Source organism: Pseudopodoces humilis, chromosome 31 (assembly GCF_049639895.1).
Source record: "Pseudopodoces humilis isolate 2021_Gansu_Grassland_sample_001 chromosome 31, ASM4963989v1, whole genome shotgun sequence".
Classification (NCBI taxonomy): domain Eukaryota; kingdom Metazoa; phylum Chordata; class Aves; order Passeriformes; family Paridae; genus Pseudopodoces; species Pseudopodoces humilis.
The window spans coordinates 45,501-63,500 of record NC_142230.1 but is presented as its reverse complement, the minus strand read 5'-3'; the positions used below and the strand labels follow the sequence as shown (position 1 = coordinate 63,500).

General features: G+C 48.2%; 1 protein-coding gene across 1 annotated transcript in view; it reads left to right on the top strand.

Annotated features, from left to right (window-relative positions):
• The window catches only part of LOC106628918 (uncharacterized), a 42,000-nt gene that overhangs the window by 18,784 nt on the left and 5,216 nt on the right, over positions 1–18,000 (top strand). The window contains exons 3-14 of the mRNA XM_088068461.1: positions 949–1,111; positions 3,025–3,106; positions 4,755–4,784; positions 6,152–6,284; positions 7,630–7,821; positions 8,828–8,875; positions 10,111–10,370; positions 11,714–11,860; positions 13,387–13,466; positions 13,557–13,682; positions 15,044–15,161; positions 16,942–17,181. Coding sequence (XP_087924587.1) covers positions 949–1,111; positions 3,025–3,106; positions 4,755–4,784; positions 6,152–6,284; positions 7,630–7,821; positions 8,828–8,875; positions 10,111–10,370; positions 11,714–11,860; positions 13,387–13,466; positions 13,557–13,682; positions 15,044–15,161; positions 16,942–17,181 — 1,619 coding nt within the window. The remainder of the gene's footprint in view (positions 1–948; positions 1,112–3,024; positions 3,107–4,754; positions 4,785–6,151; positions 6,285–7,629; positions 7,822–8,827; positions 8,876–10,110; positions 10,371–11,713; positions 11,861–13,386; positions 13,467–13,556; positions 13,683–15,043; positions 15,162–16,941; positions 17,182–18,000) is intronic.

The window sequence follows — 18,000 nt, the reverse complement described above, 5'->3', positions numbered from 1 at the left end:
ATTCCCAATTTTCCCATTCCCAATTTTCCCTTCGGAATTTTCCCTCGGGATTCCCGATTTCATTCCAAATTTTCCCCTGGAATTTTTTCCCTCCCATTCCCGACTTTTCCTTTGGAATTTTCCCTCCCATTCCCAATTTCCCCATTCCCAGTTTTCCCTCCCATTCCCAAATTTCCCTCTGGAATTTTTTCCCTGGGAATTTTTTCCCTCCCATTCCCAATTCTTTCCTCCCCTCCGGAACCTCCGGATCCTCTCCTGGGGGCGGGAATTTTGGGAATTTTGGGGGAATTTTGGGAATTTGGGGGGAATTTGGGGAATTTTGGGGGAATTTGGGGGGAATTTGGGGGGAATTTTGGGAATTTGGGGGGAATTTTGGAGGAATTTTGGGATTTCTGAGGGGAATTTGAGGTTTTTGTGGGAATTTAGGGGGAATTTGGGATTTCTGAGGGAATTTTGGAGGAATTTTGGGAATTCTGGGGAATTTTGAATTTTGGGGGAATTTTGGGGAATTTTGGGGGAATTTTGGGGAATTTTGGGGAATTTGGGGGGAATTTTGGGGGAATTTGGGGAATTCTGGGGGAATTCTGGGAATTTTGGAGAAATTTTGGGAATTTTGGGGGAAATTTTGGGGGAAATTTTGGGAATTTTGGGGGGATTTGGGGGATTTTGGGGTTTCCAAGAGGAATTTTGGGAATTCCAGGGGGATTTTGGGGGGAAATTTGGGGAATTTTGGGAATTTTGGGGGAATTTGGGGGAATTTTGGAGAATTTTGGGAATTTTGGGGGAGTTTTGGGAATTTGGGGGGAATTTTGGGAATTTGGGGGGAAATTTGGGAATTTGGGGGATCCCAATTTTGGGGAATTTTGGGGGAATTTGGGGGCAATTTTGGGGGAATTTTGGGAATTTTGGGGGAATTCTGGGAATTTCCAGCTCTGGAATCTCTCGCAGCTCTCCCTTGGCCTTCGCCCTCGGAATCTTCGCTGCTCACGCCGGGATCCAGCCCCGGGAATTCCGGGAATTCCGGGAATTCCGGGAATTCCGCAGCCCGGGAGCCTCCGAGAAAATCCCGGATAAGGAGAAGCGGCTTCCCTTCTTCCCCAAGGCCAAAAAGGTGGGAATTCCTGGGAATCCCGGGAATTTGGAACCCAATCCCGGGAATTTTCACCCCAGTCCTGGGAATTTTTGTGAATTCCAGGATTTTTCACACCAAATCCTGGGATTTTGGACCCAAATCCTGAAATTTTGGACCCAAATCCTGGGATTTTGGACCCAAATCCTGGGATTTTCTCCCTAAATCCTGGAATTTTGACCCAAATCCTGGGAATTGTGACCTGAATCCTGGAATTTTGACCCAAATCCTGGAATTCTGGACCCAAATCCTGAAATTTTGGACCCACATCCTGGAATTTTGACCCAAATCCTGGAATTTTGGACCCAAATCCTGGGATTTTGACCCAAATCCTGGAATTTTCCCCTTAAATCCTGGGATTTTGACCCAAATCTTGGAATTTTGACCCAAATCCTGGGAATTGTGACCTGAATCCTGGAATTTTGACCCAAGTCCTGGAATTTTCTCCCTAAATCCTGGGATTTTTGACCCAAATCCTGGAATTTTGGACCCAAATCCTGGGATTTTGACCCAAATCCTGGAATTTTCCCCTTAAATCCTGGGATTTTGACCCAAATCCTGGGAATTGTGACCTGAATCCTGGAATTTTGACCCAAATCCTGGAATTCTGGACCCAAATCCTGAAATTTTGGACCCACATCCTGGAATTTTGACCCAAATCCTGGAATTTTGGACCCAAATCCTGGGATTTTGACCCAAATCCTGGAATTTTCCCCTTAAATCCTGGGATTTTGACCCAAATCCTGGGAATTGTGACCTGAATCCTGGAATTTTGACCCAAATCCTGGAATTTTGACCCAAATCATGGGATTTTCTCCCTGAATCCTGGAATTTTGGACCCAAATCCTGGGATTTTGACCCAAATCCTGGAATTTTGACCCAAATCCTGGGAATTGTGACCTGAATCCTGGAATTTTGACCCAAGTCCTGGAATTTTCTCCCTAAATCCTGGGATTTTTGACCCAAATCCTGGGATTTTTGACCGGAATTCCAGGATTTTTGACCAGAATTCCAGGATTTTTCATGAATTCCATTGTTTTTCTCCTAAATCTGACGATTTCTGGCCCAAATCCTGGGAATTGTGATCTGAATTCCAAGATTTTTTTGGGAATTCCATGGTTTTCCTCCCAAATCTCGGGAATTTGGACCCAAATCCCAGGATTTTCTCCCCAAATCCCGGGAAAATCCTCCCCCAAATCCCGGCCCCGCCGGAATTCCGGGATCCCGAGGGATTTTCCCGGGAATTCCTCATGGAAGGGGGTAAAAAATCCCAAAAAAATCCCAAAAAATGAAAAAAAAAAAATCCCAAAAAAATAAAAATCCCAAAAAAATCCCCAAAAATCAAAAAAAATTCCCAAAAAATTCCCCAAAAAAATCCCAAAAAAATCCCAAAAAATCCCAAAAAAAATCCCAACAAATCCCCAAAAAAAATCCCAAAAAAATTCCAAAAAAATTCCCAAAAATCCCCCAAAAAATCCCAAAAAATCCCAAAAAATCCCAAAAAAATCCCAAAAAAATCCAAAAAAATCCCAAAATAATTCCCAAAAATTCCCAAAAAAATTCCCAAAAAATCAAAAAAATCCCTTAAAAAATCCCCCAAAAATCCCAAAAAAATCCCCAAAAATTCCCAAAAAAATCCCCAAAAAATCCCAAAAAAATCCCAAAAAATCCCCCCAAGAAATCCCCAAAAAATCCCAAAAAATAAAAAATAAAAAAAAAAATCAAAAAAATCCCAAAAAAATCCCCAAAAAATCCCAAAAAATCCCCAAAAAATCCCCAAAAATCCCAAAGAAATCCCAATTTTGGGGGGATTTTGGGATGGGGAATTCGGGAAGGGAGGGGAGGAAATCGGGGATTTTTGGGAATTCCCGGAATTCCGGGTTTTTTTCCCACAGAGCAGCTCCAGGAAGGAGAAGGAGCAGAGGCAGAACCCGATCCTGAAATACATCGGGAAACCCCGGAGCGGCTCCCAGAGCGGTGAGTGGCGCCGGAATTCCCGGAATTCCCGGAATTCCCGGGATTCTCCGGCCCCCCGGGGATTCCCAGGGGTTGGTTGGGGGGGAGGGGATTTCTGGGAATTTTTGGGGAATTTTTTGGGAATTTTTTAGGGGATTTCTTGGGAATTTAATAGGGATTTTCCAGGGATTTTCCAGGGATTTTCCAGGGATTTTCCCAGGATTTAATTGGGATTTAATTGGGATTTTCCCAGGATTTAATTGGGATTTAATTGGGATTTTCCAGGGATTTTCCCAGGATTTTCCAGGGATTTTCCCAGGATTTAATTGGGATTTAATTGGGATTTTCCAGGGATTTTTCCAGGGATTTTCTTGGGATTTTCCAAGGAATTTTCCCAGGATTTTCTCGGGATTTTCTTAGGATTTTCTTGGGATTTTCCCAGGATTTAATTGGGATTTTCCAGGGATTTTCCTGGGATTTAATTGGGATTTTCTTGGGATTTTCCCAGGATTTTCTCGGGATTTAATTGGGAATTTCCAGGGATTTTCCTGGGATTTAATTGGGATTTTCTTGGGATTTTCCCAGGATTTAATTGGGATTTAATTGGGAATTTCCAGGGATTTTCCTGGGATTTAATTGGGATTTTCTTGGGATTTTCCCGGGATTTAATTGGGATTTAATTGGGAATTTCCAGGGATTTTTCCAGGGATTTTCTTGGGATTTTCCAGGGATTTTCCCGGGATTTAATTGGGATTTTCCAGGGATTTTTCCAGGGATTTTCTTGGGATTTTCCAGGGATTTTTCCAGGGATTTTTCCAGGGATTTTCCAGGGATTTTCTTGGGATTTAATTGGGATTTTCCAGGGATTTTTCCAGGGATTTTCCGGGGTTTTTTCCAGGGATTTTCCGGGGATTTTTCCAGGGATTTTCCAGGGATTTTTCCAGGGATTTTCCCAGGATTTAATTGGGATTTAATTGGGATTTTCCAGGGAATTTCCTGGGATTTTCTCGGGATTTTCCAAGGAATTTTCCCAGGATTTTCTTGGGCTTTAACTGGGATTTTCCAGGGATTTTTCCAGGGAATTTTCCAGGTTTTTTTCTTGGGCATTTCCAGGGATTTAACTGGGATTTTCCAGGGATTTTCCTGGGAATTCCCTGGGATTTGGGGGTTTTCTGGGAATTTTGGGAATTCTCCCGGGGTTTTCACAGGATTTTCCAGGGATTTTTGGGGGGGGATTTTTCCAGGGATTTTCCTGGGAATTTTCCCGGCTTTTTCCCGGGAATTTTGGAGCATCCCCCTGGAATTGGGGGGGAGGTTGGGAAATCCTGGAATGTTTTGGGATGGGAAAAAAATCCCTCAAAACCCCCAAAAAAATCCCCGAAATCCAAACCAAAAATCCCAAAAAAACCCCGGAAAATTCCATGGAAAAGGAAAAACCCTGGAATTTTCTCATCCCGGACGGAATTCCATCCCAAAATCCCCCCCTGGAGCAGCTCCAGCCTTCCCCAAATCCCAAAAATTCCCAGGAATCCCCCAAATTCCCCCGGAATTTTCGCTTCCCGCTTTCCCATCCCGGTTTTTTTTTCCCGTTCTCATCCCAAAATTCCCAAAAATTCCCATTTTTCCCCCGGGATTTTGGGAATTTTGACAGCTCCTCGTTGTTTTCCAGCATTTCCCGTCTCCCTGTCCCCCGGGGAAGGTAAAAAATTCCCAAATTTTTGGTGCTTTTCCATCGTTTTTCCATCGTTTTCTTTTCCCATTTTTTTTTCTTTTTGGTTCCCCGATGAAAATTCCCGGGAATTTTGGGATTTTGGGATGGGCAAAATCGGGATTTGGGGTCTGGAATTGGGGGGGATTTGGGAATTTGGGTCAGAAAGTTTGGAATTTCGGACGGGAAATTCGGGATTTAGGGCGGGAATTCGGGATTTTGGGTGGAAATTTGGGATTTGGGATGGGAAATTTGGGATTTGGGCTGGGAAATTCGGGATTCAGGATGGGAAATCTGGGATTTGGGCTGGGAAATTCGGGATTTAGGGCAGGAATTTGGGATTTGGGTTGGGAAATCCTGGATTTAGGGTGGAAATCCGGGATTTAGGGCAGAAATTTGGGATTTAGGGTGGAAATCTGGGATTAAGGACGGGAAATTTGGGATTTAGGGCAGGAATTTGGGATTTGGGCTGGGAACTTCGGGATTTAGGGCAGAAATTTGGGATTTAGGGTGGAAATTTGGGATTGAGAAGGGGAAATCTGGGATTCAGGACAGGAAATTTGGGATTTAGGGCGGGAATTTGGGATTGAGGACGGGAAATTCGGGATTTTGGGTGGAAATTTGGGATTTTGAGTTGGGAATTCAAGATTTGGGCTGGGAAATTCGGGATTTGGGTCGGGAATTTGGGATTTGGGTTGGGAAATCCTGGATTTAGGGTGGAAATCTGGGATTAAGGACGGGAAATTCGGGATTTAGGGCGAGAATTTGGGATTGAGGAGGGGAAATCTGGGATTCAGGGCAGGAAATTTGGGATTCAGGGCAGGAAATTGGGATTTAGGGCGGGAATTCGGGATTTACGATGGGAAATTCAGGATTTAGGGTGGAAATCTGGGATTCAGGACAGGAAATTTGGGATTGAGGATGGGAAATCCGGGATTGAGGGTGGGAATTTGGGATTGAGGATGGGAAATCCGGGATTTTGGGTGGGAATTTGGGATTGAGGAGGGGAAATCCGGGATTTTGGGCGGGAATTTGGGATTGAGGAGGGGAAATCCGGGATTTTGGGTGGGAATTTGGGATTGAGGAGAGGAAATCCGGGATTGAGGAGGGGAAATTTGGGATTGAGGAGGGGAAATCCGGGATTTTGGGTGGGAATTCGGGATTGAGGAGGGGAAATTTGGGATTGAGGAGGGGAAATCCGGGATTTTGGGCGGGAATTTGGGATTGAGGAGGGGAAATTTGGGATTGAGGAGGGGAAATCCGGGATTTTGGGCGGGATTTCGGGATTGAGGGTGGGAATTCGGGATTGAGGAGGGGAAATCCGGGATTTTGGGTGGGAATTCCCGGGATTCCCGCAGCGCTGCGCCCGGGGAACGTTCGGAGCATGATCCAACACTTCGAGGGCGGCGCCGACGGAGCCGAAAGCGATCCCGGCCCCCGGAGCCGCTCCGGAGCCTCCGGAACCTTCCAGGAGCCGCCCCCCGCTCCCAGGTATCCCAAAATCCCGGGGTTTTCCAGGGAATCCTGGGGTTTTCCAGGGAATTCTGGCATTTTCCAGGGAATCCTGGGGTTTTCCAGGGAATTCTGGGATTTTCCAGGGAATCCCGGGATTTTCCAGGGAATTCTGGGGTTTTCCTGGGAATTCTGGGGTTTTCCAGGGAATTCTGGGATTTTCCAGGGAATTCTGGGATTTTCCTGGGAATCCTGGGATTTTCCAGGGAATTCTGGGATTTTCCAGGGAATCCTGGGATTTTCCAGGGAATTCTGGGATTTTCCAGGGAATCCTGGGATTTTCCAGGAAATTCTGGGGTTTTCCAGGGAATCCCGGGGTTTTCCAGGGAATTCTGGGGTTTTCCAGGGAATTCTGGGGTTTTCCAGGGAGTCCTGGGGTTTTCCAGGGAATTCTGCGGTTTTCCAGGGAATTCTGGGGTTTTCCAGGGAATCCCGGGGTTTTCCAGGGAATTCTGGGATTTTCCAGGGAATTCTGGGATTTTCCAGGGAATCCCGGGGTTTTCCAGGGAATTCTGGGATTTTCCAGGGAATTCTGGGATTTTCCAGGGAATCCCGGGATTTTCCATGGAATTGAGGAGTTTTTCCATGGAACCACGAGGTTTTTCCGTGGAATTGCAGGGTTTTCCATGGAACTGTGGGATTTTTCCATGGAATTGTGGGGTTTTCTATGGAATTGTGGGTTTTCCATGGAATTGAGGGGTATTCCCCCTAAATCCCAGGATTTTTTCCCCCTAAATCCCAGGATTTTTTCCCTATAAATCCCAGGATTTTTCCCCCTAAATCCCAGGATTTTTCCCTCTAAATCCCAGGATTTTTCCCTCTAAATCCCAGGATTTTTCCCTATAAATCCCAGGATTTTTCCCTATAAATCCCAGGATTTTCCCTATAAATCCCAGGATTTTTTTCTCCAAATCCCATTATTATTACCGTAATACCCTGGATTTTTTTACCGTAACTACTCGGATTTTTACCGTAATTCCTGCCATTTTTCCCCCCAAATCCCAGGATTTTTTCCCTCTAAATCCCAGGATTTTTCCCCCTAAATCCCAGGATTTTTCCCCCTAAATCCCAGGATTTTTTCCCTCTAAATCCCAGAATTTTTCCCCCTAAATCCCAGGATTTTTTCCCTATAAATCCCAGGATTTTTCCCCCAAATCCCAGGATTTTTTTCTCCAAATCCCATTATTATTACCGTAATACCCCGGATTTTTTTACCGTAACTACTCGGATTTTTACCGTAATTCCTGCCATTTTTCCCCCCAAATCCCGGGATTTTGGCCCCGAATCCCAGGGATTTTTCCCCGAATTCCCGTTTTTCCGTCAGCTCCCGCTCCGAGGTTCGCCTGGGCCGCTCGGAGAGCCTGAAGGGCCGGGAGGAGCTGCGGCGTTGCCGGCGTTGCCGGCGCCCGGAGCCGGTGCCGCGATCCCGCAGCGACGCCGACGTGGACGGGAGCGGCTCCGAGACCCCGCGGCTGCACTCGGCCTCCTCCTCCTCCGCCTCCAGCCTCTCCAACAGGTGGGGATTCCCAAAATCCACGGAATTCCCAAAATTCCCAAAATTCCCGGAATTCCAGAGCTTCTATCCCGGATTTTGGCGCGTTTGGGATGGAAATGCGGGAAATTTGGATTGGAAATCTGGGATTTTTTTGGGAAAAAAGCGTAGCTCAGGGTTGAGGTGTCGAGCCTTTGGTCTCTCCAACAGGTGGGGATTCCCAGAATCCACGGAATTCCCAAAATTCCCGGAATTCCGGAGCTTCTGGCCCGGATTTTGGCGCGTTTGGGATGGAAATGCGGGAAATTGGGATTGGGAATTTGGGGTTTTTTGGGAAAAAAGCGTAGCTCAGGGTTGAGGTGTGGAGCCTTTGGTCTCTCCAACAGGTGGGAATTCCCAGAATCCACGGAATTCCCAAAATTCCCAAAATTCCCGGAATTCCGGAGCTTCTGGCCCGGATTTTGGCGCGTTTGGGATGGAAATGCGGGAAATTGGGATTGGAAATTTGGGGTTTTTTGGGAAAAAAGCGTAGCTCAGGGTTAAGGTGTCGAGCCTTTGGTCTCTCCAACAGGTGGGAATTCCCGGAATTCCCAAAATTCCCGGAATTCCGGAGCTTCTATCCCAGATTTTGGCGCGTTTGGGATGGAAATGCGGGAAATTGGGATTGGGAATTTGGGGTTTTTTGGGAAGGCTTCGAGTCTCTGCCATCTCTGGCAGGTGGGAATTCCCGGAATTCCCGGAATTCCCAAGCCCCCATCCCGAATTTTTGGCTTTACAGCCGGTTCAGGCCGGAAATCCGGGATAAGGAGGGAAAAATCGGGTTAAATCCCCCCGAAAAAATCGGGATTCTCGGGGCATTTTTTGGGATTTCAGCCCTCAGATCTCCCAAATCCCCACAGAACCCCCAAAAAAACCGGGAAAAACCTTGGGAAAACGCCGGGATTTGGGCTGGGAGCGGAGGATTTGGAGGAAAACGCGGGGAGGGAGGGAAAATTTGGGATTTTGGGGTGATTTTTCCGTCCTTTCCCAGATCCCTGGAAAATCCGACCCCTCCCTACACACCAAAGACGGGGCGCAGGTGAGCGGAATTCCCATTCCCAATTTTCCAGCGGATTTTTTTCCCTGCTTTTCCCGGGGTTTTTTTTCCTTCATTTTTCCCCTTTCTTTTCTCACATTTTTCCCAATTTTTCCCCAATTTTTTTCCCGATTTTTTTCTCCCCCAATTTTTCATTTTTTTTGGGTTTCTTCCCCATTTTCTCCCAATTTTTCCCCCTTTTTTCTCCCAATTTTTCCCAATTTTCCCCCTCAATTTTCCTCCCAATTTTTCCCCAATTCCCCCCAAGTTTTCCCCCAATTTTCTTTTCTTCTTCCAATTTTTCCCAAATTTTTTTCCCAATTTTTCCCCAATTTTTTCCCAATTCTTCCCCAATTTTTCTCCCTTTTCCCTCAATTTCGCCCCCAATTTTCCCTCATTTTTTCGCTCTTTCCTCCCTTTTTTCCCCCCAATTTTTTCCCAATTTATCCCGAATTTTCTCCTCTTTTTCCGCCCAATTTTCCCTCAATTTTTCCCCAACTTTTCTCCCAGTTTTTCCACCTTCTCCCCCCAATTTTCTCCTTTTCCCCCCAAATTTTTTCCCCAATTTTTCCCCAATTTTTTCCCAAATTTTTCTCTTTTTCCTCCCAATTTTCCCTTTTTTCCCCCCAATTTTTTCCCTCAATTTTCCCAATTTTTCCCAAATTTTCCCTTTTTTCCCCCCAATTTTTTCTCAATTTTTCCCCTTTTTTCCCCAATTTTTTCCCCAATTTTTTCCCTCAATTTTCCCAATTTTTCCCCAATTTTCTCCCAATTTTTCCCCCCAATTTTTCCCCAATTTCCCCCCTTTTTTCCCCTCAATTTTCCCCCTTTTTTCTCCCAATTTTTCCCAATTTTTCCCCAATTTCCCCCCTTTTTTCCCCTCAATTTTCCCCCAATTTTCTCCTAATTTTTCCCCCCATTTTTTCCCCAATTTTACCCCAATTTTTCCCCCCAATTTTTCCCCAATTTCCCCCCTTTTTTCCCCTCAATTTCACCCCTTTTTTCCCCTCCATTTCCCCCCAACTTTTCCCCAATTTTCTCCTAATTTTTCCCCCAATTTTCCCAATTTTTCCCCAATTTCCCCCCTTTTTTCCCCTCAATTTTCCCCCAATTTTCCCCCATTTTTCCCCAATTTTTTCCCCCATTTTTCCCCAATTTTTTCCCCAACTTTCCCGATTTTTCCCCCCGCTTTTCCCAATTTTCCCCCCCAATTTTTCCCGCCATTCCCGATTTTCCAGGAGCCTGGATTCCCCCAGCCCGGCCGATCCCTTCCTCCCTCACCTCCCCGAGGACGAGCAGGGCCCCGTTCCCGACCCGGAGCCGGATCCCCAATCCCAAAACCAAAATTCCCAGGACAATTCCCAGCCCCCCTGGGATCAGAATTCCCGGAATTCCCGGAATTCCCAGCAGAATTCCCAGAGCTGGCAGCACTCGGTGAGCCGGGAGCTCGTGGCCAACCTCTCGCAGCGGGAGCTGGATCGGCAGGAGGTCATCAACGGTACGGGAAAATCCGGGAAAATCCCGCAATTCCCGGAATTCCGGGGACTGGGGGGAGGCCGGGATTGGGGGGGGGTCTCATTCCCGGGATTTGGGGTCTCATTCCCGGGATTTGGGGTCTCATTCCCGGGATTTGGGGTCTCATTCCCGGGATTTGGGGTCTCATTCCCAGATTTGGGGTCTCATTCCCAGATTTGGGGTCTCATTCCCGGTTTTTCCCGGGATTTGGGGTCTCATTCCCAGGATTTGGGGTCTCATTCCCAGATTTGGGGTCTCATTCCCAGATTTGGGGTCTCATTCCCAGATTTGGGGTCTCATTCCCGGGATTTGGGGTCTCATTCCCGGGATTTGGGGTCTCATTCCCAGATTTGGGGTCTCATTCCCAGATTTGGGGTCTCATTCCCAGATTTGGGGTCTCATTCCCAGATTTGGGGTCTCATTCCGGGTTTTTCCCGGGATTTGGGGCAGCTGACTCCGGGCTCTGAGCTCTGGGTGCCGCTCTCGGAATGGGACAGCCCCAAACGTCCCCAAAATGTCCCAAAATGTCCCAAAATGTCCCCAAAATGTCCCAAAATGTCCCCAAAATGTCCCAAAATGTCCCCAAAATGTCCCCAGTGACATCCCCGAGGTGTCCCCAATGTCCCCAATGATGTCCCCAATGTCCCCAGTGTGTCTCTGATGTCCCCAATGATGTCCCCAATGATGTCCCCAATGTCCCCAATGATGTCCCCAATGTCCCCGAGGTGTCCCCAATGTCCCCAATGTCCCCAATGATGTCCCCAATGTCCCCGAGGTGTCCCCAATGTCCCCAATGTCCCCAATGATGTCCCCAATGTCCCCAGAGCTGATGGTGACGGAGCTGTCCCACCTGCGGGTGCTGCGGGCTCTGGATGTTCTGTTCCCAGTGATGTCCCCATGTCCCTGAGGTGTCCCCAAGGTGTCCCCAAGGTGTCCCCAATGTCCCCAAGGTGTCCCCAATGTCCCCAATGATGTCCCCAATGTCCCCAGAGCTGATGGTGACGGAGCTGTCCCACCTGCGGGTGCTGCGGGCTCTGGATGTTCTGTTCCCAGTGATGTCCCCATGTCCCCGAGGTGTCCCCAATGATGTCCCCAATGTCCCCAATGATGTCCCCAATGATGTCCCCAATGTCCCCAGAGCTGATGGTGACGGAGCTGTCCCACCTGCGGGTGCTGCGGGCTCTGGATGTTCTGTTCCCAGTGATGTCCCCATGTCCCTGAGGTGTCCCCAAGGTGTCCCCAATGATGTCCCCAATGATGTCCCCAATGTCCCCGAGGTGTCCCCAATGTCCCCAATGTCCCCAGTGATGTCCCCAATGTCCCCAGAGCTGATGGTGACGGAGCTGTCCCACCTGCGGGTGCTGCGGGCTCTGGATGTTCTGTTCTATCAGCGCCTGCGGCGGGAGCAGCTGCTGAGCCCCCACGAGCTGGGGCTGCTCTTCCCCAACCTGCCCGACCTCATCGCCGTGCACAGTGAGAATCCCTGAATTCCCAGAATTCCCAAATCCCTGAATTCCCAAAATCCCTGAATTCCTGAATCCTGAAATTCCCAAATCCCTGAAATCCCCGAGTTCCTGACCCTGCCGGTTCCCGAAATCCCGCTGGGATCCCCAACCTGCCCGACCTCATCGCCGTGCACAGTGAGAATCCCTGAATTCCCAGAATTCCCAAATCCCTGAATTCCCAAAATTCCCAAATTCCTGAATCCTGAAATTCCCAAATCCCTGAAATCCCCGAGTTCCTGACCCCGCCGGTTCCCGAAATCCCGCTGGGATCCTGCTCCTCCCAACCTGCCCGACCTCATCACCGTGCACAGTGAGAATCCCTGAATTCCCAGAATTCCCAAATCCCAGAATTCCCAAAATCCCTGAATTCCCGGAATCCTGAAATTCCCAAATCCCTGAAATCCCCGAGTTCCTGACCCCGCCGGTTCCCGAAATCCCGCTGGGATCCTGCTCCTCCCAACCTGCCCGACCTCATCGCCGTGCACAGTGAGAATCCCTGAATTCCCAGAATTCCCAAATCCCTGAATTCCCAAAATTCCCAAAATCCTGAATCCCAAAATTCCCGAAATCCTGCATCCCAAATCCCTGAAATCCCAAAATGCTGAATCCCAGAATTCCCGAAATCCTGCATCCCAGATTCCTGAAATCCCCAAATCCCTGAGTTCCTGACCCCACCGCTTCCCAAATTCCCTGAAATCCCAAATTCCCTGAAATCCCAAATTCCCTGAAATCCCAAAATGCTGAATCCCTGAAATTCCCAAAATCCCACTTTTCCCCCACTCTTTTCCCTTTTTCCCTCTTTTTTTTCCCCTTTTTCCCCCAAATTTCTCCCAAATTTCCCCCAAATTTCCCAAAACTTTCCCAAAATTTTCCCCAAAAATTCCCCAAATTTTCCCTAAAATTCCCCCCAAAATTCCCCAAATTTTCCCTAAAATTCCCCCCAAATTTCCCCAAATTTTCCCCCCAAATTCCCCACATTTCCCCCAAATCTTCCCAAAATTTTCCCCAAAATTCCCCAAATTTCCCCCAAAAATTCCCCAAATTTCCCCCAAAAATTCCCCGAATTTTCCCCAAATTTTCCCCAAAAATTCCCCAAATTTCCCCCAAATTTTCCCCAAATTTCCCCAAAAATTCCCTGACTTTTCCCCAAATTTTCCCACAAATTTCCCACAAATTTCCCCCAAAATTCCCCCAACTTCCCCCAAAATTCCCCAAATTTTCCCCAAATCTTCCCCAAATTTCCCCCAAAATTCCCCAAATTTCCCCCAAATTTCCCCCCAAATTTCCCCAAAAATTCCCCGAATTTTCCCCAAATTTCCCCCAAAAATTCCCCCAATTTCCCCCCAAAATTCCCCAAATTTCCCCCAAATTTTTCCCCAAAAAATTCCCCAAATTTCCCCCAAAAATTCCCCAAATTTTCCCCAATAATTCCCCAAATTTCCCCAAATTTACCCCAATTTCCCCCCAATTCTCCCCCCATTCCCTCCCCTCCAGATTCCCTCTGGGAATCCATGAAAAAACTCCGGGATCAGGGACCCATCATCCGCGAAATCGGCGACGTCATGCTGGCCCGGGTACGGAAAACCACAAACCCCCCCCAATTCCCGCCTGGGAAATCCGGGAATTCCGGGAATTCCCGACGGTTTTCCCGCGGGAATTCCCAGTTTGAGGGAGATTCCAAGGAGGAATTCCAGAGGGTGGCCGCCGCTTTCTGCTCCTCCCAATCCGTGGCCCTGGAGCTGATCCGAACCAAGCAGCGCAAGGAGAGCCGATTCCAGCTTTTCATCCAGGTCTGGGATCCCATTCCCGGGGACAATTCCCGGGATTTTTGACCCTTTCCCGTTTTTTTTCTGTTTCTGGGTTTTATTTCCCCCTTTTTTTCCCTTTTTTTCCCCTTTTTCCCTCTTTTTTTTTTTCCCTCGTTTTTTCTCTTTTTTTCCCCCTTTTTCCCCCTTTTTTTCCCCTTTTTCCGTCTTTTTTTTCCCTCTTTTTTCCCTCTTTTTTCCCTTTTTTTCCCTTTTTTTTCCCTTTTTTCCCTTTTTTTCCCTTTTTTCCCTCTCTTTTTTCCCTCTTTTTTCCCTCTTTTTTCCCTTTTTTTTTTTTCCGGTTTTTTTTTTTTTCCCTTTTTCCCTCTTTTTTCCTCTTTTTTCCCCTCTTTTTTTCCCTCTTTTCCCCCCTTTTTTTTTTTTTCCCTCTTTTTTTCCCTTTTTTCCCCCTTTTCCCTCTTTTTCCCCCTTTTTCTTTTTCCCCTTTTTTTCCCTTTTTCCCCTTTTTTTCCCTTTTTTCCCCCTTTTTTTCCCATTTTTTTCCCATTTCCCCCTTTTTTCTTCTTTTTCCCACTTTTTCCCTTTTTTTTTTCCCCCCTCTCTTTTCCCCTTTTTCCCATTTTTTTTCCCGTTTTTCCCATTTTTTTCCCATTTTTCCCCATTTTCCCCTTTTTCTCCCCTTTTTTTCCCTGTTCTCTTTCCCCTTTTTTCCCCTTTTTTCCCCCAATTTTTCCCTCTTTTTCCCCCTTTTTGGAAACCAGCGGGGTCAGAAATTTGGGAATTTGGGATTTGGGGAGCCAATACGGGAATTATTTGGGAATTGGGGGATTTGGGGGATTGGGGAAATTTGGGAATTGGGGGAATTCGGGGATTGGGGAAATTGTGGGAATTTGGGAATTGGGAATTGTTGGGATTTATGAATTTGGGATTTGTGGGAATTTGGGAATTGGGAATTGTTGGGATTTGGGGATTTGGGATTTGTGGGAATTTGGGAATTGGGAATTGTTGGGATTTATGAATTTGGGATTTGTGGGAATTGTTGGGATTTGGGAATTGTTGGGATTTGGGAATTTGGGAATTGGGAATTGTTGGGATTTGGGAATTTGTGAATTTGGGAATTGTTGGGATTTGGGGATTTGGGAATTGGGAATTGTTGGGATTTGGGAATTGTTGGGATTTGGGAATTTGGGAATTGTTGGGATTTGGGAATTTGGGAATTTGGGAATTGTTGGGATTTGGGAATTTGGGAATTGGGAATTGTTGGGATTTGGGGATTTGGGAATTGGGAATTGTGGGAATTTGGGGATTTGGGGATTTGGGAATTGTGGGAATTTGGGGATTTGGGGATTTGGGAATTGGGAATTTGGGGATTTGGGGATTTGCAGGAGGCCGAGAGCCACCCGCAGTGCCGGCGGCTGCAGCTGAAGGATTTGTTGGTGGCGGAGACGCAGCGGCTCAGCAAATACCCACTGCTGCTGGAGAGCCTGATCCGCCTGAGCGTCGGTGAGATCCTGGATCCACCCCTGGGATCCACTCTGGGATCCTGCCCTGGGATCATCCCTGGGATCCATCCTGTCCCCTGGGATCCATCCCTGGGATCCATCCCTGGGATCCATCCTGTCCCCTGGGATCAAGCCCTGGGATCCAGCCCTGGGATCCACCCCTGGGATCCCTCCTGTCCCCTGGATCCATCCCCGGGTTCCTGCCCCCCGGCTCAGCAAATCCCCGCTGCTGCTGGAGAGCCTGATCCGCCTGAGCGTCGGTGAGATCCTGGATCCACCCCTGGGATCATCCCTGGGATCCATCCCTGGGATCCAGCCCTGGGATCCATCCTGTCCCCGGGATCCATCCCTGGGATCCATCCTGTCCCCTGGGATCCAGCCCTGGGATCCAGCCCTGGGATCCAGCCCTGGGATCCCTCCTGTCCCCGGGATTCATCCTGTCCCCTGGGATCCATCCTGTCCCCTGGGATCCACCCCTGGGATCCACTCTGGGATCCTGCCCTGGGATCATCCCTGGGATCCATCCTGTCCCCTGGGATCCATCCTGTCCCCTGGATCCATCCCCGGGTTCCTGCCCCCCGGCTCAGCAAATACCCACTGCTGCTGGAGAGCCTGATCCGCCTGAGCGTCCGTGAGAGATCCTGGATCCACCCCTGGGATCCACTCTGGGATCCAGCCCTGGGATCCATCCCTGGGATCCATCCCTAGGATCCACCTCTGGGATCCCTCCTGTCCCCGGGATCTACCCCCGGGATCCATCCCTGGATCCACCCCCAGGATCCATCCTGTCTCTGGGATCCATCCCTGGATCCATCCCTGGATCCACCCCCAGGATCCATCCTGTCCCCTGGGATCCATCCCGGGATCCATCCCTGGGATCTGTTCTGGGATCCACTGTGGGATCCTGCCCCCGGATTCCTGCTGTCCCAGCGGGTTCCCCGGAGCGGGAGAAGCTGTTCCACCCATCCCATTTCACCCCATATTTCCCCCCCATATTTCTCCCATATTTCCCCATTTTTTCCCCATTTTTTTACCTTGTTTTCCCCATTTTTTCGCATTTTTCTCCCTGAATTTCCCCTGATTTTCCCCATTTTTTCCCATTTTTTTCCCTGAATTTCCCCTGATTTTCCCCATTTTTTCCCCATTTTTTCCCCTGATTTTCCCCTGAATTTCCCCATTTTCTTCCCATTTTTTTCCCTGATTTTCCCCTGATTTTCCCCATATTTCCCCATTTTTTTCCCTGAATTTCCTCTGATTTTCCCCTGATTTTCCTCTGATTTTCCCCGTTTTTTCTCATTTTTTTCCCTGAATTTCCCCTGATTTTCCCCATTTTTTTCCCATTTTTTTCCCTGAATTTCTCCTGAATTTCCCCTGATTTTCCCCATATTTTCCCATTTTTTCCCTGAATTTCCCCTGATTTTCCCCATATTTTCCCATTTTTTTCCCTGAATTTCCCCTGAATTTCCCCATTTTTTTCCCTGAATTTCCCCTGATTTTCCCCATTTTTTTCCCTGAATTTCCCCTGATTTTCCCCATTTTTTCCCCATTTTTTCCCCTGATTTTCCCCTGATTTTCCCCATTTTTTCCCATTTTTTCCCTGAATTTCCCCTGATTTTCCCCATATTTCCCCATTTTTTCCCCTGAATTTCCCCTGATTTTCCCAATTTTTTTCCCTGAATTTCCCCATTTTTTCCCCATTTTTTCCCTGAATTTCCCCTGATTTTTCCCATTTTTCCCATGGATTTCCCACGGATTTCCCCACGGATTCCCCTGTTTTCCAGCGGGTTCCCCGGAGCGGGAGAAGCTGTTCCGTGCCCGTGAGCAGAGCCGTGCCGTGCTGAGCTTTGTCAACGAGGCCGTTCGCGGCGCCGAGAATCGCCGGCGGCTCCGGGAGCACCAGCGGCGCCTGGACAGCTCCGCCCTGGAGCGCAGCTCCAACCCCCTGGCGGCGCAATTCCGGGTATTCCCTGTTTTCCATGGAAAAACGCTCGGGAATGCCCCCCTGGCCATGGGAATTCCGGGTATTCCCTGTTTTCCATGGAAAAAACGCTCGGGAATGCCCCCCTGGCCATGGGAATCGCGAGGTTTTCCATGGGAAAAACACTCGGGAACAACCCCCTGGCCATTGGAATTCCGGGTATTCCCTGTTTTCCATGGGAAAAACGCTCGGGAACAACCCCCTGGCCATTGGAATTCCGGGTATTCCCTGTTTTCCATGGGAAAAACGCTCGGGAACAACCCCCTGGCCATGGGAATCGCGAGGTTTTCCATGGAAAAACACTCGGGAACAACCCCCTGGCCATGGGAATCGCGAGGTTTTCCATGGAAAAACACTCGGGAACAACCCCCTGGCCATGGGAATCGCGAGGTTTTCCATGGAAAAACACTCGGGAACAACCCCCTGGCCATGGGAATTCCGGGTATTCCCTGTTTTCCATGGAAAAACACTCGGGAATGCCCCCCTGGCCATGGGAATTCCGGGTATTCCCTGTTTTCCATGGAAAAAACACTCGGGAACAACCCCCTGGCCATGGGAATTCCGGGTATTCCCTGTTTTCCATGGAAAATCCCGCTCGGGAACAACCCGCTGGACGTGGGAATTGCGGGGTTTTCCATGGAAAAACCCCGTTTTTCCATGAAAATCACCCAGTTTTCCATGAAAATCTCCCATTTTTCCATGGATTTGGGCTGTTTCCCATGGGATTTTGGGTGTTGTTTTCCCTGGATTTTGGGGTGTTTTCCATGGAATTTGGGTGTTTTCCCTGGAATTCCAGGTGTTGTTTTCCATGGAATTTGGGGCATTTTCCTTGGAATTCCGGCCGTTGTTTCCCCTGGAATTC